This window comes from Mytilus galloprovincialis, chromosome 6 (assembly GCF_965363235.1).
Source record: "Mytilus galloprovincialis chromosome 6, xbMytGall1.hap1.1, whole genome shotgun sequence".
NCBI lineage: Eukaryota > Metazoa > Mollusca > Bivalvia > Mytilida > Mytilidae > Mytilus > Mytilus galloprovincialis.
Window position 1 is genome coordinate 20,178,167 of NC_134843.1, and position 25,706 is coordinate 20,203,872.

The window sequence follows — 25,706 nt, forward strand, 5'->3', positions numbered from 1 at the left end:
ATACCAGTCTTATATATATTGTTGGGTGAGATAGGCACATCTGATGAGTTTATCTAATACCAGTCTTATATATATTGTTGGATGAGATAGGCACGTCTGATGAGTTTATCTAATACCAGTCTGTTATATATTGTTGGGTGAGATAAGCACATCTGATGAGTTTATCTAATACCAGTCTTATATATATTGTTGGATGAGATAGGCACATCTGATGAGTTTATCTAATACCAGTCTTATATATATTTTTGGATGAGATAGGCACATCTGATGAGTTTATCTAATACCAGTCTTATATATATTGTTGGGTGAGATAGGCACGTCTGATGAGTTTATCTAATACCAGTCTTATATATATTGTTGGATGAGATAGGCACATCTGATGAGTTTATCTAATACCAGTCTTATTTATATTATTGGATGAGATAGGCACGTCTGATGAGTTAATCTAATACCAGTCTAATATATATTGTTGGGTGAGATAAGCACATCTGATGAGTTTATCTAATACCAGTCTTATATATATTGTTGGATGGATAGGCACATCTGATGAGTTTATCTAATACCAGTCTTAAATATATTGTTGGATGGATAGGCACATCTGATGAGTTTATCTAATACCAGTCTTATATATATATTGTTGGGTGAGATAGGCACATCTGATGAGTTTATCTAATACCAGTCTTATATATATTGTTGGATGAGATAGGCACATCTGATGAGTTTATCTAATACCAGTCTTATATATATTGTTGGATGGATAGGCACATCTGATGAGTTTATCTAATACCAGTCTTATATATATTGTTGGGTGAGATAGGCACATCTGATGAGTTTATCTAATACCAGTCTTATATATATTGTTGGGTGAGATAGGCACATCTGATGAGTTTATCTAATGCCAGTGTTATATACATTGTTGGATGAGATAGGCACATCTGATGAGTTTATCTAATACCAGTCTTATATATATTGTTGGAAGGATAGGCACATCTGATGAGTTTATCTAATACCAGTCTTATATATACATTGTTGGGTGAGATAAGCACATCTGATGAGTTTATCTAATACCAGTCTTATATATACATTGTTGGGTGAGATAAGCACATCTGATGAGTTTATCTAATACCAGTCTTATATATATTGTTGGGTGAGATAGGCACATCTGATGAGTTTATCTAATACCAGTCTTACATATATTGTTGGGTGAGATAGGCACATCTGATGAGTTTATCTAATACCAGTCTTATATATATTGTTGGGTGAGATAGGCACATCTGATGAGTTTATCTAATACCAGTCTTATATATATTGTTGGATGGATAGGCACATCTGATGAGTTTATCTAATACCAGTCTTATATATATTGTTGGGTGAGATAGGCACGTCTGATGAGTTTATCTAATACCAGTCTTATATATATTGTTGGATGGATAGGCACGTCTGATGAGTTTATCTAATACCAGTCTTATATATATTGTTGGATGAGATAGGCACGTCTGATGAGTTTATCTAATACCAGTCTTATATATATTGTTGGGTGAGATAGGCACATCTGATGAGTTTATCTAATACCAGTCTTATATATATTGTTGGATGAGATAAGCACATCTGATGAGTTAATCTAATACCAGTCTTATATATATTGTTGGGTGAGATAGGCACGTCTGATGAGTTTATCTAATACCAGTCTTATATATATTATTTGATGAGATAGGCACATCTGATGAGTTAATCTAATACCAGTCTTATATATATTGTTGGGTGAGATAGGCACATCTGATGAGTTTATCTAATACCAGTCTTATATATATTGTTGGGTGAGATAGGCACGTCTGATGAGTATATCTAATACCAGTCTTATATATATTGTTGGATGGATAGGCACATCTGATGAGTTTATCTAATACCAGTCTTATATATATTGTTGGATGGATAGGCACATCTGATGAGTTTATCTAATACCAGTCTTATATATATTGTTGGATGAGATAGGCACGTCTGATGAGTTTATCTAATACCAGTCTTATATATATTGTTGGATGAGATAAGCACATCTGATGAGTTTATCTAATACCAGTCTTATATATATTGTTGGGTGAGATAGGCACATCTGATGAGTTTATCTAATACCAGTCTTATATATATTGTTGGATGAGATAGGCACGTCTGATGAGTTTATCTAATACCAGTCTTATATATATTGTTGGGTGAGATAAGCACATCTGATGAGTTTATCTAATACCAGTCTTATATATATTGTTAGATAGGCACATCTGATGAGTTTATCTAATACCAGTCTTACATATATTGTTGGGTGAGATAGGCACATCTGCTGAGTTTATCTAATACCAGTCTTATATACATTGTTGGATGAGATTGGCACATCTGATGAGTTTATCTAATACCAGTCTTATATATATTGTTGGATGAGATAGGCACGTCTGATGAGTTAATCTAATACCAGTCTTATATATATTGTTGGGTGAGATAAGCACATCTGATGAGTTTATCTAATACCAGTCTTATATATATTGTTGGATGGATAGGCACATCTGATGAGTTTATCTAATACCAGTCTTATATATATTGTTGGATGGATAGGCACATCTGATGAGTTTATCTAATACCAGTCTTATATATATTGTTAGGTGAGATAGGCACATCTGATGAGTTTATCTAATACCAGTCTTATATATATTGTTGGATGAGATAGGCACATCTGATGAGTTTATCTAATACCAGTCTTATATATATTGTTGGATGGATAGGCACATCTGATGAGTTTATCTAATACCAGTCTTATATATATTGTTGGGTGAGATAGGCACATCTGATGAGTTTATCTAATACCAGTCTTATATATATTGTTGGATGGATAGGCACATCTGATGAGTTTATCTAATACCAGTCTTATATATATTGTTGGGTGAGATAGGCACGTCTGATGAGTTTATCTAATACCAGTCTTATATATATTGTTGGATGGATAGGCACGTCTGATGAGTTTATCTAATACCAGTCTTATATATATTGTTGGGTGAGATAGGCACGTCTGATGAGTTTATCTAATACCAGTCTTATATATATTGTTGGATGAGATAGGCACATCTGATGAGTTTATCTAATACCAGTCTTATATATATTGTTGGATGAGATAGGCACGTCTGATGAGTTTATCTAATACCAGTCTTATATATATTGTTGGATGGATAGGCACATCTGATGAGTTTATCTAATACCAGTCTTATATATATTGTTGGGTGAGATAGGCACGTCTGATGAGTTTATCTAATACCAGTCTTATATATATTGTTGGATGGATAGGCACGTCTGATGAGTTTATCTAATACCAGTCTTATATATATTGTTGGGTGAGATAGGCACGTGTGATGAGTTTATCTAATACCAGTCTTATATATATTGTTGGATGAGATAGGCACGTCTGATGAGTTTATCTAATACCAGTCTTATATATATTGTTGGGTGATATAGGCACATCTGATGAGTTTATCTAATACCAGTCTTATATATATATTGTTGGGTGAGATAGGCACGTCTGATGAGTTTATCTGATACCAGTCTTATATATATTGTTGGGTGAGATAGGCACGTCTGATGAGTTTATCTAATACCAGTCTTATATATATTGTTGGGCGAGATAGGCACGTCTAATGAGTTTATCTAATACCAGTCTTATATACATTGTTGGGTGAGATAGGCACATCTGATGAGTTTATCTAATACCAGTCTTATATATATTGTTGGGTGAGATAGGCACGTCTGATTAGTTTATCTAATACCAGTCTTATATATATTGTTGGATGAGATAGGCACATCTGATGAGTTTATCTAATACCAGTGTTATATATACATTGTTGGATGAGATAGGCACATCTGCTGATTTTGGAAACTATAAGAGCAAATTTATGTATTTTTAAGATGTTTGAGAAAAGGATTCAGTGTTTATGCCTTTTTTGCACTCATGTACATTTATGTTCATTGATTACAATTGTGATGGATAAAGAAGATATTGGATTGTCTTTGATATGTGATTTTGAGGTTTTACCATAGTCTGTATACAAGATCATTGAACAATACATCATTGAACATTTTAATCTTGGTCCAACTTGTGACAACGAAATCCACGAACATTGTAATCCAACGAATAAAAATGAATTCATAGTATAAAATATAAAATGCAAATTTTGTAGATTTACCAGTTGACCAGGAGTTCGAAAAGCAAACAGATATGTCTAATGAATTGCATGGTTGGAAGGGAGGCAAAAAACAAACTCACAAAAAGAGGGAAATCAGAGTATTTGTTTCAAGCACATTTCGCGATTTTACTTTGGAGAGGGAGGCAATTATCAAAAAGGCTTTCAGAGAGGTGAGTGAGAAAAGGTTAAAAGATACCATACATAGGTCAACAAAACAACGAAATTGTGAACATTTAACAATAAAATAAGAAATTGTCCATACTAACAAGCAAAGCAGAAATTTGTTCTATATAGTTTATGTCTTTGGCATGACTGAAATTTTCAAATATACTAAATCATAAAAATTGGTAAATATTTCATCTGCTATATGTTTTAGAATCAGAAGTGTACTTGAAAATTGTTGAAGGTCTTATTCATCTTTAATTACTATTTCTTTTCGTTCTTTATATTATAACCGACCATTGTAGTTGCCATACAAAGTAAACGTTATGCTTGAAATAAAAAAGCACATCTATTAGATATTAGTCTATTAAGATATTTAAGATATATAATATGCTACTCAAGAACAGGCCAACTGATTTAAGAGTTTTTGACTTTATAACATTGCCAATACAAAAATAGCAATTCAGAAAACAAAATATCAATCCACAAGAGAGAAAAGATAAAAAGTTAAAAAAAAACCTGACAACACCAAGATCATAGAAAAAAAGAACTGAAGATTGAGCAGAAAAAACAACAAAATTCGGGGATAATATACGATGAACTGGAAGGGTTAGCATTATCTGCTCCTTAAACGTATGATTCCGATATGTGGTTGCACTATAGGTGTTCGAAACCTTCTTCATTTGTGCTGAAAACTGAAGTATGTCAAGGAATAGTCACTAAAATGTATTAGAAAATTTACCCAAGATTTTGCCTAGGATGCAACTTATGTTTAGTAAAATGTAAAGTGTACATTTCTCCAGAAAGATTTGCACCAAAAGCAAATTGAAATTCTACTCATTTAAAGGTTGTGCTTGTTTGGTACTTAAATATTTACCACATAGTAAAGAGTTTCGTGGCACTTTAATATTAACCAGTGTTAAACGTTAGTTACAAAAGGATACTGATTTGTGTTGGGCATTGTTACTAAGGCGTATTTAAAATGTGAACACACAACTTGTTAATTAAAAAAAAATCGTAGAATAACAGTGTCTAATATTATATGAAATATGAATTTATACATAATTTTATTTCAGATAAACCGCCTTTGTGTAGACAGAGGTGTATTCTTTACTTATGTAGACTTAAGATGGGGTATAACAACTGAACAAACAAATGATGGCAAAACTATTGCTATATGTTTACAAGAGGCAAGTATTGATTATTGCTATATGGTAACAATAATCTCCAAATGTAATCAATTGGTATACTTTTACAAGAGGTATGTGAAACTATAACAATATGTTAAAAAGAGACCAGTAAAAATATTTTCATTGGGCATGTAATCTATTCGTTAATCTAAGAAGCAATACATAATCTTGTGTGTTTGAGGCAAGTTAACTATTGAGAAATACTATAAAACTTGTTTTTTCTATATTGAAAAAGCTAGTTATTAGTTTTATTATTTCAAGGGGGAAGATGAGAGTGTGTAAGGATCAAATTCAAACCCTTAACGAAAAACTAAATGCTTTGCAAGAGACATGTAAAAAAATTGCAACACGTAAGAGGCAAGTCAGCACTATTTGTGTATTTTAAAATTTAAATGTACTAGATGTCGTTTAAAAAGGTACATCACACTTCCGGCAACTGAACCTGAACACGCAGTTTTATCGAGCATCAATTTTATAGTTTTATTGTTGATATTCACCTCACATGTACCAAGTTTTAGAATAATTTTATTGATATACAAAACTTTCTTGGTATACCTTAGCGGTAGATTATACAGACAGAAGAAGAAATATATAACAACAAAACTATTTTCATTTACCTATGTATAATATGACGTAATGGTTTTTTTTTCTGAAATTGTTTAGCATTTCACAGCGGTGTAATACTTTTACTTTAATCATTCATTCCTCATCTTTATTAATTTTGCTTTTGCATTGTATCATAGATCAAATTTATTCGTTCAGTGTATGTACATTTGTGTTACTACGTTTTTTATTGACTTAAATAAAGGCAACAGTAGTATACCGCTGTTCAAAACTCATAAATCCATGGACAAAAAACAAAATCGGGGTAACAAACCAAAACCGAGCGAAACGCATTAAATATAAGAGGAGAACAACGACACAACACCGAAACGCAACACACACAGAAACAGACCAATCATCAGACAAAACACCACTTAAGCCATTCAAATTGATATTTTATAGTGTGTCTTTTTATGTTGTGATGTTTCAGATAAGGGATAAGGTAACATTTAGACGTTCAATACCGCTGCAATTGTTTGCACATGTCCTAAGTCAGTAAGCTGTGTTCAGAAGTTGTCGTTTATTAGTTCATAAGTGTTTCTCGTTTTTCGTTTTTTTATATAGATTACACCATTGGTTTTCCCGTTTAAATAGTTTTACACTATTATTTTTTTAAGGGGCCTTTATAGCTTGCTGTTCGGTGTGAGCCAGGGCTCCGTGTTGAAGACCGTACCTTGACTTATAATGGTTTACTTAAAAATTGTGACTTGGATGGAGAGTTGTCTCATACGACATCTTCCTATATCTATATTATTGAAGACATACTTACATATTATTTTCATCCGTGTGTTTTGTTATGATAAGAAACAAAAAGTTGTAAGATGACCAAACATAATACTGAATCGAACATTTGATGACAGAAAATGCTTGTGAAAATCTAATGGAATCTTAGAAAATTATGAAGTCAATGTTATTTCAGATAGATCGATGCCGTCCATATTTTATCTGTTTGATGGGGGATAGATTTGGCTGGAGCCAAACAGAAGAAAAAAAGGACGAAACTCTTAATATGACTTATGACTATGCTATAGAGAATAATCCTAATCTTAAGTGGATTGATGATTACAGATACAACACAAGTGTAACACAGGTCAGTTACATGTACCAAATAATAATTTGACAGTGCAAATTCAATAGTTGATTTTTTTTTAACTAGCATCATCTTTAGATACAGTGACAGGAACTATAAAATAGATTATGTTCTTAGGATTTAGTCATTGGCTAAATCGAAAATGATAAACTGATCACCATTATAAGATGGTTGTCAAATATTGACACATGGTCCAAAGTGTGATAAAATATGCTTTCAGAGTGCAGAAAAGACAAAAGAAGGCACAATATTCATCCAAAGCTTATGCATTTTTTTTGTAAACTAATCATGGTTTCCTATGTTAACAGTTTCTGCTTGCAAAATTTTAGATTCAAAACAGCACAGCTTGTATGTTTTATATTAAAAGGAGAAATAACAACTTACTCACATCAATTTAGTATTTAGTTCCAGAATAAGTATAGAATCGAACTAAATTAAAGGTCATATACAATGTTTTCCAACATGATTGTACTAAGAGAGTGCCTTGTTGAGTGAGTGATTAAGATTGAAAATAATTGTTCACGGATATGTCCTTTTTTCCGCGTGGTAGTTTTTATTGGATTGAATGTAATGTGGCACATTCCAAATGTTTGATCAAAATTACGATTCCCTACAGTAAACAATGAAGCCGCAGTATTGATAGCAATAACATTTAATATACCTTTGTAATAGTCACATTAAACCATGTATTTCTGTGACAATATAAACAGATACTCCAAGAGTCCTTAAATACAAATTACTGGCATATTATAGAGAACAATATTTAATTTTCCACTTCTTGTGACCGACCAAAATTTCCTGCATATTCATCACGATAATAAATGGTTATTACAAAAAATATATCGATGTTCGTTCTACCAAGCTCAAATGCATTTGCTTAAAAATGAATTTATGTGTCTATTCTAAACTACAGTTAATTTTATAACAATGTTACCAGACTGAAACGAATATCTAAATTCAGTTAAAGGTTGGACTTTAGAAAACAAAGATCGAGATGAGATAAATGAAGGTATAAAACAAATGATACTGTTCATAAGAACGACGTTACAAATAATATTTGAGGCAATGGTCAACCTTGTACTTTACTTTATTCGAATGCCAATGAGGAGATTTTTTATAGACGGAACGAGCGTCTGGCGTACAAAAGTTTAATCCTGAAATTTATAATAAGTAAATTAATGTTTCTGTTGTTAATTGTTTAATCTCAATTATCAATCAAATATAGATTATAGAAGATAATCACCCGTTGAAATTACATTTTAAAATTTATAACAAAATGACTAAGAATTTCTTCGAAAACTGAAAATATGTATTTCTTCATTTACGCATTATAAAATTCACAATACGTTTTTGTTTTAGCTTGAAATTTTCCATGGTGTCCTCAATAACCCAGATGATGTAAAAGACAAATGTTTCTTTTATCTCCGTAATCTTCCCTCACAAGATGAGGTGTCACCAGAACTATACAAGGTACATTACATACATATCAAATTAGATAAAACTTAATATCATTTGTTTTTCTTTTCATTTCTGTAACACGAAATGATTTTGCCAGACATTTACTGATCAACAAATATCATAGATAAAGAATTTTAAATTTTATTTTTCTCGTCCATGTGAATGCTGAAAGTTGTATCAATAGTTTTGTTTTAATGAGAAAAAGATTTAAGTTTATAAAGTTTTAGTTGGCTTTTTCGGGAAAATCCCTGGAACATTTTTTTATATTTTTGAACTTTTTTTTTAATATATTCTTATTCCAGCAGTCGAATGTCCAAATTTTTCAATAATTATAATACACGGCTGTAAACGTATCATCGCAACATTAACAATAATGACTTCGGACTTTGAACTGTATGAATATTAAATATCAACTAACAAACTGTTCCAAAAGTGTAAAACTTTCGAAGTTGTAACATCTATGTTTGATACTTGTAGCGTCTTGTTAGTGAATCTGATTGGCATAAACAACAACAGGAATATCTGAAGTCATTGATACAAAAGAATTCCAAAATCAGTGTAAAGAAGTTTAATAAAGCTGATGAAGTGTCTGAACTGATCAAGCAGGTAATTATCTAAAATGTCTTACTGAACAATGATGAAATGGTTGTCTGCTTGTTTGATTGGTCAAATTTAATTCAGATGGCAAAAATACATGATGTCAGTACTAGAGAGAGATAAATTGTCTTATTTACTGAGAGTTTCCAAAAAAAAAAAAATGAATCAGACAAGGAACAGTTACATTACATAACATATTTAGCCTTTAACAGTTTGCTATACTGACCAAATGTTTATATTTTAATAGGATTTAAAAGGTTGTGTTGATCAGGAATTTCCAATTGGAAGCGAATTAACAAAACTAGAGCAACAAGGTGAAGCACATGCAGCTTTTGCATCACAGAGATGTCGAGTTTATATTGGAAACCAGAATTATTTTACAGAAATCAACAAACACAGAAGTCAGAATATATCACAACCGTTCATTATACTTGGAGAATCAGGTAATAATACAGAAATTAGAATATCTCACAACCATTCATTATACTTGGAGAATCAGGTAACTTGTGTGTTTCTAAAAAATACAAATAATTCGTATTTAATATAAATATAAAATTATGTGATTGTTGTATGAATATAATAGTAGTCAGGACAATATGTAGGCTGCTATCAGGCCGCGAACAAGTTAATAGTAAATCCAGAAAAGCGCTTCGGACGCAAGAAATTATTTAACGTGTTGTTTTCAATTTTTAATAAGATAATAATATGAACTCTGCTTTGCCTGGTTTGTAATGTGCTAAACACGTATTACGCGATTGGCAAGAGGCGGGGCAAGCACGCTACCTATAGACAACCGATGCATTACATCATATAAAGATGTGATTATTTGAATATAAGTGAAGTTTAATTTGTGAAACCATTATATTTTGTGTTGATATTTTTTCTTTGGTCATCAATACATTAAACGAAATAGAAATATTATGCAACGACTTTCAAATTGCGGGCAACAACAAATATTACAACAAGCATAATACTGGCAAAACTTATTTATAAGAAAAGACGCTTATACTGTCTTATATGCATAATTTCAAAATCATAGCACCTTGTCTAGAATGTTGGATGCTATATGTAAAAATAAGAAGATGTGGTATGATGAGACAACTCTTCACAAGAGACCAAATGACACAGAAATAAACAAATAAAAACTAATACATGTTGCTACTTTTTGGTAATATTTTGATAGGTTGTGGTAAGTCAGCGCTTGTTGCTAACTGGGCGAAACAGATTGAGGATTCTGAGAAAGACACATTTATTTTTCTTCACTTTATTGGAAGTTCAGCTGATAGTGCCCACTATATAAAAATGATCAGAAGGTATATATAAAAACATATATAAAGATATAAATATGAACATACTTGTACATAAAAACCTTGCTTATTGATTTCCCCCTATACCTCTAACCAATGTAGAAAAGTAAACGCATAACAATACGCACATGGAAACTTTTTATTCTGGAAATGACATTTTTGTCCCTAGCAATGACATATAAGTCCTTAGCAACCTTTTTTTTTTTTTTTTTTTTTAACTTTTAATGCTCTGAATAGAAGATATGACATTTTTAATACTTTGTGTGTTGACCCTATTTCAATGATTTCGGTGTTTTAAAGCCTTCTGATTCTAAATAAGTGTAAATTTAACAAAAAGGAAAAAGAAAAGACCTTTCGATTGTTCATGAACAATTGACTTTTAATTGTATATTGTTCTTCTTTAAAAATGCTAATTTCATTTGAATCAACTATCTTATGAACGCCCCCAACCAAATGTTCGGGTGTAAAAGGGAGATCCAAACAAAAAAAATCTAAAAGTATTTGCTTAAATTTGTATGATCAAATTTACTGCTTAATGTATATACAATATGAAGAAAAAAGGCTTATGTTTATAAAAGTTAAACAACATTTTAAATATTTTATTTTGTATTACAGATTATTTGAAGAGATGAAAGTATTCTTTAGTTTTGATATGCAGATTCCTTCATCAGATACAGTACTTGTACATGAAATAGGGAAGTGGCTACGAATGGCAGGATCTCTAACAAAATGTGTCATAGTTTTCGATGCTGTTAATCAACTAGATGACGGATCTGGAGTAGGCGGTTCGTTGACATATAATAAATACGATTTTAAGTTCTTGAATAACCTGTTACCTGAAAATTGTTTTTTAATTAATATAAGTAAAATTTATCTTCCAATGTTTAGATAACATTAAAATATTACATGTACGACATTTGCATTAAGCATTGCTTATAGTTATGTTTAAATATCTTTGTCAGATGAGTTAAGGAAAACGAAAAACCCTTCCCTCAAAATTTGATAATTATTCAATGTATTATTCATAATAATTGTGAAATTATTCAAACATAGTTAATTCTTGTCTATAAAATATTGATAATATCATATAAATAAAATTATTCCTTTCAGCAGCTAGAAAAAATGACGACTACATAAATATGCAAATAAGGAACTGTTATATGATTTTGTATGAGACAACTTTCCTGCTAAGAACGAGGGTATAAACAACTACAGGTCACATCACGGCCTTTAATGATGAATAAAACCCATACGCATACCCACAAATAGTATTTATTTATTGTCTCACCCTATTTTTTTGTTATTTGTCATCAATATGACTTCATTACAGTGGACTTCAATCTATTCGTCTAAACAAGTTATTGGCTGAGATAGTCTGTATGTCTATAAGCCTAAAATTTGGAAAACCAAAGTCAACGTCGGACGGTTTATAAAAAAAATGTTACACCAGCAAGACTTTGAAATCGGTTGTAATAACCTGTATCTCCAATGCTTTTCAGCCTTCAGAAAGGTAGAATAAAAACTAAGTATACCCAAATCTATTAGAAAATAATATGATATAGGATAATTATCAAACGACAACTATCCACCGATAACTAAATGACACAGATGGCATAGTCGTAGTAATGTAAGATTATTATATCTCCCATAATAAACGCTGAAATAATATTGATATTTAACTTTTTACAGAAAGTACTGAACATGATTTGTTGTGGATACCATCAGAAATTCCTCCCAATGTTTTTCTATTGATATCTACGCTTCCTGGTAGGGTAAGTAACATTTTTATATAAAATATAAAAAAGGGGGGATTAACTTTATAAGTTTCTCATAGTAAAGTTCTGTTATATGCATTATAAGTGTTATCCGATGCCTTTATCGTTTAATGCTAAAATATATTCAATATTGAAATCAAAGCAAATGCTTAACGTCATGTAAGTTGAATTTATAATATGTATGACAACTAAAAAAGGTATATTTACTAAAGAAAAAGTGCATCTATAGAAACTGGATTGCTTTCAGAAGTTTAATAGTGGACTGTCTAGTGAAATCTTAACAACCATCTGTAATAATTAGATATCAAAGGTACCAGGTTTATAATTTAGTACGCCAGACGCACGTTTCGTCTACATAAGACTCATCAGTGACGCTCGTATCAAAATATTTATAAAGCCAAACAAATATAAAGTTGCAGAGCATTGAGGATCCAAAATTCCAAAAAGTTGTGCCAAATACGGCTAAGGAAATCTATGCCTGGGATAAGAAAATCCTTAGTTTTCGAAAAATTCAAAGTTTTGTAAACAGGAAATTTATAAAATGACCACATTATTGATATTCATGTCAGCACCAAAGTATTGACTACTGGGCTGGTGATACCCTCGGGGACGAAACGTCATTGCCAAAATGCAAAACGCATACTTTTGCTAAAATATAGGAATGAAAATAGTAAATTAAGGCAACATAGTCTACCAATGTTCAACTCTCATAAATCGATTCATAATATAGATCAAGGTCACAAACAAGATTTGAGTGAATCGAATAAAGAGGGGGGGGGGGGGTAAGTACCTTTCTATCCCATCGAATTGGAGATAAAGGATACTACAGATACAGTTATGTCGGCTTCATATCTTGACTTACATCTAGAAATTGACAATGAGGGTCGGTTGAAAACAAAACTTTACGACAAAAGAGATGATTTCAGCTTTCCAATTGTGAACTTTCCATTTCTAAGTAGCAACATTCCAGCAGCACCTGCATACGGGGTATATATCTCCCAATTGATACGATATTCCCGTGCTTGCATTTCCTATCATGATTTTCTTGATAGAGGGTTAAACCAAGAGTTCCAAATGGTGAAGTTGAAATCATCCCTTCGTAAATTTTACGGACGCCATCACGAGTTGGTTGACCGTTATGGAATAACCGTTTCACAAATGATATCGGATATGTTGCTTACGTCGTAACTACAATCCCCTTCCCTTTCATGAATGTGACCTACCGAATTAGACTATTTACCGGATTTGTAATCACATAAGCAACACGACGGGTGCCACATGTGGAGCAGGATCTCCTTACCCTTCCGGAGCACCTGAGATCACCCCTAGTTTTTGGTGGGGTTCGTGTTGTTTATTCTTTAGTTTTCTGTGTTGTGTCATCTGTGCTATTGTTTTTCTGTTTGTCTTTTTCATTTTTAGCCATGGCGTTGTCAGTTTGTTTTAGATTTATGAGTTTGACTGTCCCTTTGGTATCTTTCGTCCCTCTTTTATGTTAACCTGTTTTGGCCTTTTTCAAGGTGGTGTTAACTATTATTTGAGATAAATTGAAACTGATTACTGTTTATAACCCACTTTGTTAACTGTTATCAGCCTTTTTGCATTTGTTGTTAACTGTTTTTGCCAAAATGGAGATGTTGTTTACATGTAAATGCACCCCTGTTGCCCCCCCTCAATAAACGCGAGACCGGGTGCGGTGACAAGTTACGCGTCTCCTACTATGCATGCATCACCCAGTATAGGATAACATTTAAATCATTCTTTTATTTAAATATATATTTTGTTATTTAACTTGAACGCAATTTTTTACATAACAATCAGGTTGTTAAAGCCAAAAAAAGAGTGAAATCATATGTAGTATCTGAACCATTCAATTTATTATATTACAGGCAATGAACGCCTGTACTGAAGCTGGATTTCCAAGTATGAGAGTAAGTCCTCTTCAAGAATCAGAGAAAATGCAGATCATCACAGATTATTTGGAAGGAATTTACGGAAAAACTTTGACTATGGAACAAAAAGGAATGATCATCAATGTAAAACAGACATCAAATCCACTTTACCTGAAATCTCTCCTAGACGAGGTAGAATTTTCTGATCATTTTAAGACTAAAATTACCAACTTTTTACAATACATGACAGATAATTTCAGGTTTTATGGAACGTTATTCATATTATACTAACTTGAAGATTCCCCTGATTTTAAAAAGTTTGTAAAAAAATTTAAAAAAATAGTAACAAAAATAATGGATAATCTGTTTAGTCTTTACACAAATATTTCATTGAAACAAACTGGACACAGAAATATGACTTATAATATTAAACGAGAAATGTTGTCATTTGAACCATGATAATTTCCGTATTGAAAATATAAAATTTTCAATTTCTCTTATCGTATACAAAGAGAGCCAAACAAAACATATATAAATTATTAAACAAGGACTGCTACATCGAGTTCACTTTCGTTTTACAGGTCCGTATGTTTGGATCATTTAGAACACTGACAAACAAAATTTCTGAGTATTTATCAGCTGAAAGTCCACAGGATCTTTTTGCAAAAATCCTTGAAAGATTGGAAGAAGAGTTCCAGAAGGGACAAACTCCAAGGTATTTGGTTAATCAATGTGTACCTCTACAAATGGTTATGCATCGGGTTTCAATTGTTTAATCATGTTGCCCTTTGGTGGAACATAGGCCATTAAAGATATTTCTCCACCTGTTTTATGTAGCCTCCCCAGATCATGCCACATATACCATTCTTCTCCATCTCGGCTGCAACGTTTTTTCTCTAGGTGTATGTTAATCTGCCCCTGCCACGCATTCTTTGTGGGTTCCACTCTAAGGCTTGTCTTGTAATGCTGGTTTTTTTTTTGGCTTCCTCGGTATGTGCTCTATCCATCTCAATTTTCTCTTTTTAATTCCTTCGATAACTATTAATTCATCATCAACTAGGGATTGGTTGGTCTTTTCCTGCAGATCTTGGTTTGATATCTTCTAAGGCCATCTGATGTCAAGAATGTTTCTTTTAAAATTGTTTTTTATGTCTGCATTCTATTAATGTTATGATTTATAAGTTGGTATTGGCTTTCAACAATACATGTATTTTACAAACTCTCAGACTACTAAGTCAAATTTTTGTGATATTGCCCTATATCATTTTTTTTTATAGTTACGAAATCTGATACTCTATTTGAAAAAGTTCAGCTTTTTAAATTACAATAAGTTTTTTACAGATAAGGCGTTGTAAGAACTTAAGCACATTATTTGACACAGTTCAACTTTTTAATTTACTTTAACTTGTTTTACAGAAAAGATCTTGTGCGTGATGCTACAACTGCTTTGTGGTGCTCCAACAGAGGAATGTCTGAGTCAGAGCTTGTTGAATTGTTAGATGTAAGTCACATTGTGTTGCTTAACAATTAACAATGCCACAACTTAAATAATTGTAACTTTTTACTACATAATTTGAAGATATCATTTCATTGTTTTTACAATTTCAAACATCCTTCACCACAAAAATCTTCCTTAAACCATAAACTGATTCAAACTTAATGTTAAGGTATTACTAGATCGAATGTAATTGATCTATTTATGACATCTACAATTTATTTTGATGTCCTGAACAACCGTTACTTATTAAGTAAATTAATTTCATATGTCAATGAATTATAGATACCAAGTGCTGTGTGGTCTCCGTTCTACATATCGCTGTATGAGAACTTGGTAAATAGGAATGGTATCTTGAATTTCTTCCACGATCATCTACGACAGGCTGTAGAAAGGAAGTACCTTCCTACACATGAAGCTAAAGTCAAAGGTTATATGTGTCTCGCTGATTTCCATGCAGCCAAGGAAACCAGCGACAGAACTGTAAGTGTTAACTTTTAAGTCTTTAATAAGAAAAAATTTCAAAATATTCGTGCAGCGCAGGAACATAAATACGTTTTAACGAGATTTAGAAACAGAGAGGAAATAAGGGCTCACCGAGAACACATAAATTGATATTTTTTGCACTGAAAGAATATAGTGTTATCCTTGTACGTAAACGTATAGTTTTTTTTTTCATCAACGTTATTGAAATTGTATTAAAATGAAATTGACATGACTAAATCGTGGACCCCGATGAGGACCCCAAATTGAAGTTTTATGTAAATATAAAAGTCCATTCGCAACATAAGCAAAGTATCAAGAAAATGTTAATTTAAATTATTGCGTACGTTTATTGCTTCATGTTATCTGTTAATCTGTATTTATTTAGTAGAGAAGTTGATTGCAGGATAAAATCAAATAAATATAATCATCTTACCTCCTATGAAAATATTTTTGGTTAAAAGCAAACACGTGAGAACCCTGTATATTTGATATAAAAAAGTTAGTCTGCGTGTTTTATTTCAATATATATGTTCTTTAAAGAAACACAGGGTTGAGGAAATATGTGAAGCTATTTCCCAGGACAACACAAGAAGAAATTGATGATGAACAATTGAAAATAAATGGAGGAAACACTATACAAACACTAAATAAGGCACCAGAAGTATACAGCTGTTCAATAGTTATAAATCGATTAAACATAAACAAATCCGGGTCACAAACTAAAACCGCAGGAAACACATCAACTATAAGATTTGCCAGTAGTATAAATGCCACATGAGAAGACAGTCGGTAAGATCAATTTGTTACAGTATGTTATTGACCTAATACGATGTATATATATGAGCTCAACAAATTAAACTGAGCTTTTAGATGATGTAGCATTTAAAATATTTCACAAATCGTAAAATATCATTCAGGTAGAAGAATTGCCTTTCTTGCTGACCAAAGCTGGACAAATGGACAGACTTAAAGAAACAATTACAGACCTGGAAGTCTTCTATAGATTGTCGGACAATGAGGATGGAATTTTTGAGTTGATCAAAGCTTGGAAAACGGTAAATGAAATAAAAGAACTGAAATACACGTCACTGTTTTGTGTATTGCGCATTCAACTTTTAGACTTTTATGATTTTCAATTGAGAATAGGGCTACAATGTTTAGAATGTATGTGAAAACAGGTTAAAAAATTGTCGGTTTTGTTTTCTTTGAATATCGTTTTCTCGAATTAATCCTGGTCACCTGATCCGCTGTTTTTGTCTGTTGAAATTAATTGTCTTATTTGAGAGACAAAAGGGTCAAAAACACAGAATCATGACGGTGCCACACTACAAAATCAAATATTTGCATGTTTTTTTCTACACCATGTTATTCAAAAATACACAACGAAAATTTTTAAGAGCATAAGAAAAAAATACAAATATGATCGCAAGTAAAAAATAAGATAAAGATTTCCTGTAAGTTCTGTTATGACATTCAAAAGGTTCACACGACAAAACAGATTGGAATTGGTTATCATTAAACATACGTGGAGTGTACTAATTGAATGCTATCGTACTTAAATGTAATTCCATGTACAAAATGTCATACGTTAAATTAAAACCCATAATTTATCAGTTAAACAATGCATCATCTATATAAGGCTAAAGTCTGGCAGGTTTTGTTTTTAAATAATGACAAATTGTTCGTCTGATTTCCAGCTTGGTGGATTCGATTTGTCAGAAGAGTCATACATGTCAAAGGTTCAAAAGATACCCAAAGAGGACATAATGCAAAATTCGACATATTACTGCAAACTGTACAGGTAAAGAGAATACTGACACTTTCTAACTGGGAAAATTGCATTTTTTTTAGTTTCCATACTCTAACTAAAGATTTTTCTCGTCAAACTCTAATGCATACACAATGGTAAGAACCAGAACATGCAGACAGAGTTTACGTTTTGGCAATATTTTATTAACCGTTCTAGATTTATCCAATTTAAAAACTCTGAAAATTGCTACTTTCATAGTTTAAGCACGCCAACTTAAGGTGGTACCCAACACTTTAACTAAAATTAATTTGGCTCGTTTAATTTTCTAAAATTTTTGACAAAGTACTAGTATTTAATTTGAACCGTTGACAAAAATATAAACCAACCGTTTTATCAGAAAAATTACACTGGTTATATAGCAGTTGGACAAGCATACATTTTGATCATTGAGAAGCTTCATATTCTTTTAACAACACAACGTAATTAAAACGTTTAGCTGATTTTACAGAGTTATCTCCCTGTAGTGTTAGGTACCACCTTAAGTTGTGTCATCCGTATTTTATTCAAAAACGCATAAACAATGCTTAAAACTACACAATATACAAAGTTTTGAATTTGGAAAGTAAGGCATTTACCATTTTACAATTATACCTCTTTTTTACCTAAAAAATTGAAAATCTTGAGCGGGAACATCCGTGTCCCAAGCTTAAAACACATTATTCATTTATTTTATTTTATTTTGAACCATTTATTCAAAATTGGTCAGAGGGTTTTGAACATCGACAAATATCTGTTTTCTTTTACTTGTTTTATGAGTCAACATTCCAAAAAAGCAAATGCAATCGATGCATTTGAAACTGATTAGGCCAGATATACTAACAAAATACAATTATCAAACCAATATAATATATATATATCTGTTTCAACAAACATCAACACCGAAAAACCTTCAGAAAAATAAACTCCCACAAAAGCAGTAAGAACATTAAATGCAGCCGAATTATTAGACATGCAGCTGTCATTTGTTCAGTATTTAAACAGGTTAAAGATTCAACAAGTTTTTCAAGTATATAAAATCCACAACAACACTTATTTTCAATTGATAGTTTATACAAGGGATACAGAGGCCATTTTGAAAGTGATAAAATTGCATTTGAGATTATTTAGATACTTGATTGAATTGAAATTCTTTTTAACAGTCGATTAGGAAATTTCTTTTTGATCATTGGAATAATGGAAGCAGCAAAAAAGATTTTTAAAACACTGATTAAACAGTTGGAGCTGAACTATGGTGAATCTCATGGGACTGTGGTGTACAATGTACATGATCATACTTGGAAATATCGATGTAAACACCCGGATGTTATTAAGGTATTTCTATTAAAAAATTGTCTTCATTTATTTTCAGCCATATTCTAATTAAGAAATATCAACCAATAAAGCTTTTAAATTCTTATTCTATGTTTTACTGAGTCATGGCTCATAACATTCAATTGTCACGATTTGATGGTACTAAATTGTTATACGAAATATAAGGTGTCTTTAGTGATGCTTGATGCCAAATTATTTGTAAATGCAAATTGTAGAACAGACTTAGAAGAGGTAAGAAAACCAAAAAGAGCTAAAATATAGTAAATAAACTCATCATAGATACCAGGATTGCAATTTTATATTAACGCCAGACGCGCGTTTCGTCAACAAAAGACGCTCGAATAAAGAAAATGTTAAAAAAGCCAAATAAAGTATGAAGTTGAAGAGCATTGATGAACAAACATTACTAAAAGTTTTGCCAAAACAGCCAAGGTAATCTATTCCTGAGGTAGAAAAGCCTCAGTATTTCAAAAAGTCAAAGTTTTGTTAACAGTTAATTTACAGTTATGAACATATCAATGATAACTCAAGTCAACACAGAACTGTTGGCTACTAGGCTGGTGATACCCTCGGGGAAGTAAAACTCCACCAGGAAACCTGACAAAGTTGTATTCTATGAAGATGTTAAAATAATGCAATGACTCTTGCACAGCAACAAAAGTTTTAAAAAACAGTAATATTGTTGTTCAGCAATAAATATATATGTTAGTCATTCACCGGAATTTATTTTTTTGTTGTGAGGAAATTTTAATCCCTTTTCCTCTTCTAATTTACCATCTAGACCTAGATTAGTAAAATATGTTGAAGTATGAAAGATCTTACACTTTGTAACTGTTATATTTGTCTATATATTTGTCTAATGTTTATTTTCTTTTTGAAACAAAAGATTATGTCCATTTTTATAGGGATTACATGAACTAGGAACTGTGTACAGCAAACTTGGCGAGTATGATAAGGCAGTTAGGGTATACATTGATGCCATAAATCGTCAGAACAGGGTTATAACACCAACACAAAAACTACAGGTATGTTAATGAAAAAACAGGTAATAAATGTGTTGCGTCCAAAGCGAGTTTCTGAATTACAATTATCAGTTTTTAAATTTTTGTTGAAACAATGAAAAAAGTGCATCTTTTTTTGTTCTTTATATACTGTATCTGCTATTATCTTTATTATTTGTAAATACTTATAACTACTTAATATAATTTATGCTCATTGACTATTTCTTGAATAATTTTTGTCGAGCCTGCAACTTTTGTTGCAGAAAGCTCGACATAGGGATAGTGATCCGGCGGCGGCGGCGGCGGCTACGGCGTTAGCTAACTTCTTAAAAGCTTTATATTTTAGAAGGTGGAAGACCTGGATGCTTCATACTTTGTATATAGATGCCTCATGTTACGAAGTTTCCGTCAGTCACATGTCCAATGTCCTTGACCTCATTTTCATGGTTCAGTGACCACTTGAAAAAAAAGTTCAAATTTTTTGTAATGTTGAATTCTCTCTTATTATAAGTAATAGGATAACTATATTTGATATGTGGGTACCTTGAAAGGTCCTCATGTCTGTCAGACAGTTTTCACTTGACCTCGACCTCATTTCATGGATCAGTGAACAAGGTTAAGTTTTGGTGGTCAAGTCCATATCTCAGATACTATAAGCAATAGGGCTAGTATATTCGGTGTATGGAAGGACTGTAAGGTGTACATGTCCAACTGGCAGGTGTCATCTGACCTTGACCTCATTTTCATGGTTCAGTGGTTATAGTTAAATTTTTGTGTTTTGGTCTGTTGTTCTCATACTATATGCAATAGGTCTACTATATTTGTTGTATGGAATGATTGTAAGGTGTACATGTCTAGCGGGCAGATGTCATGTGACCTTGACCTCATTTTCATGGTTCAGTGGTCAAAGTTAAGTTTTTGAGTTTTGGTCTTTTTATCTAATACTATATGCCATAGGTCAACTATATTTGGTGTATGGAAATATTTAATGATCTTTATGTCAGTCGCGCAGGTTTTATTTGACCGTGACCTCATTTTCACGGTTCATTGCACAGTGTTAAGTTTTTGTGTTTTGGTCTATTTTTCTTAAACTATAAGTAATAGGTCAACTATATTTGTTGTATGGAAGCATTGTTAGCTGTACATGTCTGCCTGGCATGGTTCATCTGACCTTGACCTCATTTTCATGGTTCATTGGTCTTTGTTTAACTATCTTGTTTAATGTTAAGTTTATGTGACAGTTGTAATAAAGCTTTATACTTAGGACTATCAACATAATATCAATGATTAGTAAAGAAGGCGAGACATTTCAGTGTGTGCACTCTTGTTTAAACAAATGTTGACAGCCGATTTCATTGATTGTGTAGGGAAAGGTAGAATCCTTGGTTAGCTTGCTTGTTAGCTGAACCATGATGTCATTTTAAGGTTAGGTATACTACCCTCCTTTCGAAGTAGTCTAGTCTTGCAGACAAATAGATTGGTTATCTGTCGGACTAGTCTACTATTAAAGGAGGGAAGTTTACCTAACCTAATAGTTTAGCTAACAAGCAAGCTAACCAAGGATTTTACTTTTCCCTACACACTCAATGAAACTTTTTAACTTGTAATAATATTATGAAATTGTAACCTTTTCTGAGTATATATATATACTAAGTTAACTCGGACTGGAACTTGATACATCCTAGATATTCGATGATAGAATTACATAGCTTAAGTTTTTCTTTTTATAGTTGTGTGAGGGGTTGCTTGGTTTATCGACAGTATACATTCAGAAAGAAGACATGTTAGAAGCTAAGAAACTAATGCTGAGAGCATTAGAATTAGCGACATTTGTACTTGGAAAGAAACACAATTTTGTAGCGGCCATTTTTACAAGGGTATGCATACTTAATCTAACGTGTTATTAATGGTACTAAATATACACGATTGACTCATTGACAATTATCAAAATATAATTATGGTATATGACATAATCAATTTTATTTAAGAAATAATCACATACTTGAATAACGAAAAATGCTACTGTTTTGCATAGGCAGTCTTATCGGAAGTAAGCAGTCAATATCAGTATACCCAGGCTGCTTAGTCTTAACAAAGAGTTGCTGTTCCTCGTGCGATCTGGAATGATAAGCATTTAGCATGACCCGAACTTATCATATTTAAAAATAATCGGTAGTTTATAAACTTTGTGGATGGGGAATTGGGAAAATCAGTTTATATATAAAAAAGAAGACGTGGTATCATTGCCAATGAGACAACTGTCCACAAGAGACCAAAATAACACATAAATTAACAACTATAGGTTAAAAAAATACAAAAAATTGTAAACATTTAAAAATATAGGATTTCAAAAAGATTGATAAAGAGTTTTATCAATATACTACTAATATGATGTGGAATTTGCAGTCAAATTATTTGTACTAAGTTTTCAATAATTTTTGTTATATATAAGTACAATATTATATTACTATTTGTATTTATTGTGTCAAAAATTGTCGATGGTTACTATTTTTGAAATACATAAAAATTAGCAGGCAGCTAGATCATATCCGAAAGTATTTGACGAAGGTCGATCGATACTCTATAAAGGATTGCCAGTTTTCAGGCCGAAGGTCGGTGGTTCTCTTTGAACATTCCGATTTAATCCACAAATAAAATCTGACCTTCTCAATATAGCCGAAATGATGGAAGTGGTGTGTAATACTACCAAAAAATAATCAATCAATCAATCTTTATAGAATAAAGTTATTCGTTTTATTTCATTTTTGCCTATTCATTCGGTGGTTATCTGCACTTCAACTGCCCTCAACTCTAATGAATAAAATCGGCCGTTTAAAAGAAGCAATATGTCCAATATCCTCAGAGATATAAAATTTAAAAAAAGATGTGATATGATTGTCAATGAGACAAGATTTTAATCTGTACAATTATTGGACCTTGTGTGTTTTTCACTGAAACCAATTTATGATACAGGCCCATTTATTTCTGCAATCCATGTATAAAAAATAACTTTATTTTGATATGTTTTAACAGCTTGGTCAACTTTCCTACAAACAAGGCCGTGTAGACGAAGCATTGGCATATTGTCTACATGATCTGAAGGTCACGAGAAGCGAGGTCGGCACCAATCATCCACGCACTGCCATTGTCCTTAATGAAATTGGACTTATTTACGATGATAAGAATGACAGCATGGCGTCACAGCTGTATGAAGCCGCTTTATCAATTTTCCTGGAAACGTACGGCAAAAATTTCCTTGGAACTGGAACAATACGGTATGCAATGAATTTTTATTATTATTATATTTTTAAGTCTGTCTAAAAAATGTTGATAGTATACAATCAGTATGGCAAGTCGGGTTACTATTTATTCAAACTTGAAGATATCTGATATAATATATAAAATATCTTATCAGGGGCGGATCCAGTCATTTTAAAAGTGTGGGGGGGGGGTTCCCAACCCAGGACAAAGGGGGGGGGTTCCAACTATATGTCCCCATTCAAATACATTGATCGGCCAAAACAAAAGAGGAGGTTTCAACCCCCCTTCCCCACCCCCTGGATCCACCAATGCTTATATAATATATACTGTGTTACTTATAATATTGATATGAGGTTACAGATGGTATTTCTATTTTCACACGTCTCTTGTTGTATTTCCAAATATTCCCTATAGAATAAAATAATAATAAGTTATAAGAACTGGAATTAGAATTGCATTACTAAATATCACAAAGACAGTACAAGTACATATATCTTTTCATTATCACACAATTCGTATAGTGACTACTGTGAAACCTCTTTTGTTACAGTCATTATTTCAGTTTAAAAGATATAATTATAGAATTTGTAATCAATTTATTTTAACTGAAGAATGTGGCTATTACTACATGTACTGGTAGTTAATCTTACAATTTGTACTGAAATTAGACAATAGAAATATTAATTGATTATGTTTCCAACTTTTTGTTTTAGGTACAATTTAGGAGCGTTATATTTTGGCACAAATCACTTTGCTAAATCCAAATACCAGTTTACCGAGTCCTACAGGGTATATGTGTTATTTCTGGGAGAGGATCACCCCGAGACAAAAGCCGTAAAGCAGGCGCTGGATGCAGTTTCCAGTATGACATCAGACGAATAGAGTGAACCTAAATACGTGATTTTGTAGTTTATTACAGTCTGCATTATTTATAAGCGGTATCTGTACGTTATAGTCTACATTAGTCATGAACAATCCAGTTCAATAGTCTTTGAATAAAAATAAACATCTGAAGAAAATGATATAAAAATAAAAAAGAACATGGACTTCATTTTTGACAGTCAACAGTACACATTAAACCAATCTATGAGATTGACATTTAACAGACCGCAGCAATTGCAAATTTCAAGGAATCCTTTATACAAATGTTGTTATACCTGTATAGACAATCATTTTAAATTGATAGACCAGTAACATAGAAGTTTATATTAGTTTTGTCTTTCAATCTAGTTCTAGTCTAAAACACTATTTATATATTAATATTGAATGTATATGTCTACACTTTATATAATTATTAGTTACTTGTTAGTATTACATATTTATATATTGTTGTGTTGTGTATCATACTTATTTATTGTGAGCCGATTTGTGACGCAGACAAACTTGTTGATAATATGGTAAAGCCGTCCATGCGTCTGAACGTCAACGTTTCGGGTTCGTTTAAGCCATAAACAAATAGAAAGTCGTCGCCTTGATTTGAAAATGCCGCAGACCAATATCAGTTGATTTTGAGGTCGGACTCTTACAAACCTGTTATAATAATGCCACATAGACCAAAAAGCCTCTTTTGATTTTTAAGTGGCAAAGTTACAGCAGCAGCAATCGATAAACTGCAAATGGGCTAAAATTTGAGTTTGCAAATAATTTCCTTTGATGCATAGGTTCAATCAATCTTCAAACCTGCCGATTAGTAAGAACAAGATCCGTTTTGATTTTGATGTACGTACGTCAAAGATTACGGTCACAGTGCCTATTAATAAGCTGATGTTTACCCGAAACATATCGTTTTGAGGTCAATGGTCTAAAGTAAAAGTAGCAACGAGTAGACAGAAATTTGGACACCCTTTTGGTTTTGGGAAAATATATTTGGATCCATACATCCAAAAAAACTTGTGTGATGAAGTTCCTTGAAAAGAAAAAAAAATGGATAAGGCTTTGTTTCTGGACAATGACTTTTGGTTAAGAAATAAGATCTCAATGGTCAACTTAGAAGGCCGTACGATGACATGTAATTGTTAAAATATTTGTCGTTTTGTGTGTAGAGGAAAGACCAA

The 25,706-nt window shown here is 32.1% G+C and overlaps 2 protein-coding genes across 2 annotated transcripts in view; both read left to right on the top strand.

Annotated features, from left to right (window-relative positions):
- The window catches only part of LOC143079164 (uncharacterized), a 31,172-nt gene extending 25,501 nt beyond the window's left edge, over positions 1–5,671 (top strand). Inside the window, exons 14-15 of the mRNA XM_076254392.1 lie at positions 4,212–4,387; positions 5,456–5,671. Of these exons, the coding sequence (XP_076110507.1) occupies positions 4,212–4,387; positions 5,456–5,656 (377 nt within the window). The 3' untranslated portion in view covers positions 5,657–5,671. The remainder of the gene's footprint in view (positions 1–4,211; positions 4,388–5,455) is intronic.
- Positions 5,672–7,055: 1,384 nt separating this feature from the next.
- Positions 7,056–24,982, top strand: LOC143079168 (TPR repeat-containing protein DDB_G0287407-like). Its single transcript, XM_076254395.1, has 18 exons — positions 7,056–7,262; positions 8,622–8,732; positions 9,198–9,326; positions 9,565–9,760; positions 10,501–10,630; positions 11,240–11,409; positions 12,314–12,396; positions 14,286–14,480; positions 14,870–15,003; positions 15,705–15,789; positions 16,069–16,266; positions 17,187–17,324; positions 17,967–18,070; positions 19,219–19,390; positions 20,296–20,415; positions 22,122–22,268; positions 23,425–23,666; positions 24,366–24,982. Exons 1-18 carry the CDS (start codon positions 7,071–7,073, stop codon positions 24,532–24,534), a joined length of 2,715 nt encoding a protein of 904 aa, XP_076110510.1. The 5' UTR covers positions 7,056–7,070; the 3' UTR covers positions 24,535–24,982.
- The last annotated feature ends 724 nt before the right edge of the window (positions 24,983–25,706 follow it).

Coding starts and splice junctions, on each gene's coding strand:
- LOC143079168 (XM_076254395.1), top strand. CDS start 7,071: ATGAAGTCAATGTTATTTCAGATAGATCGATGCCGTCCATATTTTATC. Junction 12,397..14,285: donor TATCTACGCTTCCTGGTAGG/GTAAGTAACATT, acceptor ATTATATTACAG/GCAATGAACGCCTGTACTGA. Junction 16,267..17,186: donor AGGAAACCAGCGACAGAACT/GTAAGTGTTAAC, acceptor AATATCATTCAG/GTAGAAGAATTGCCTTTCTT.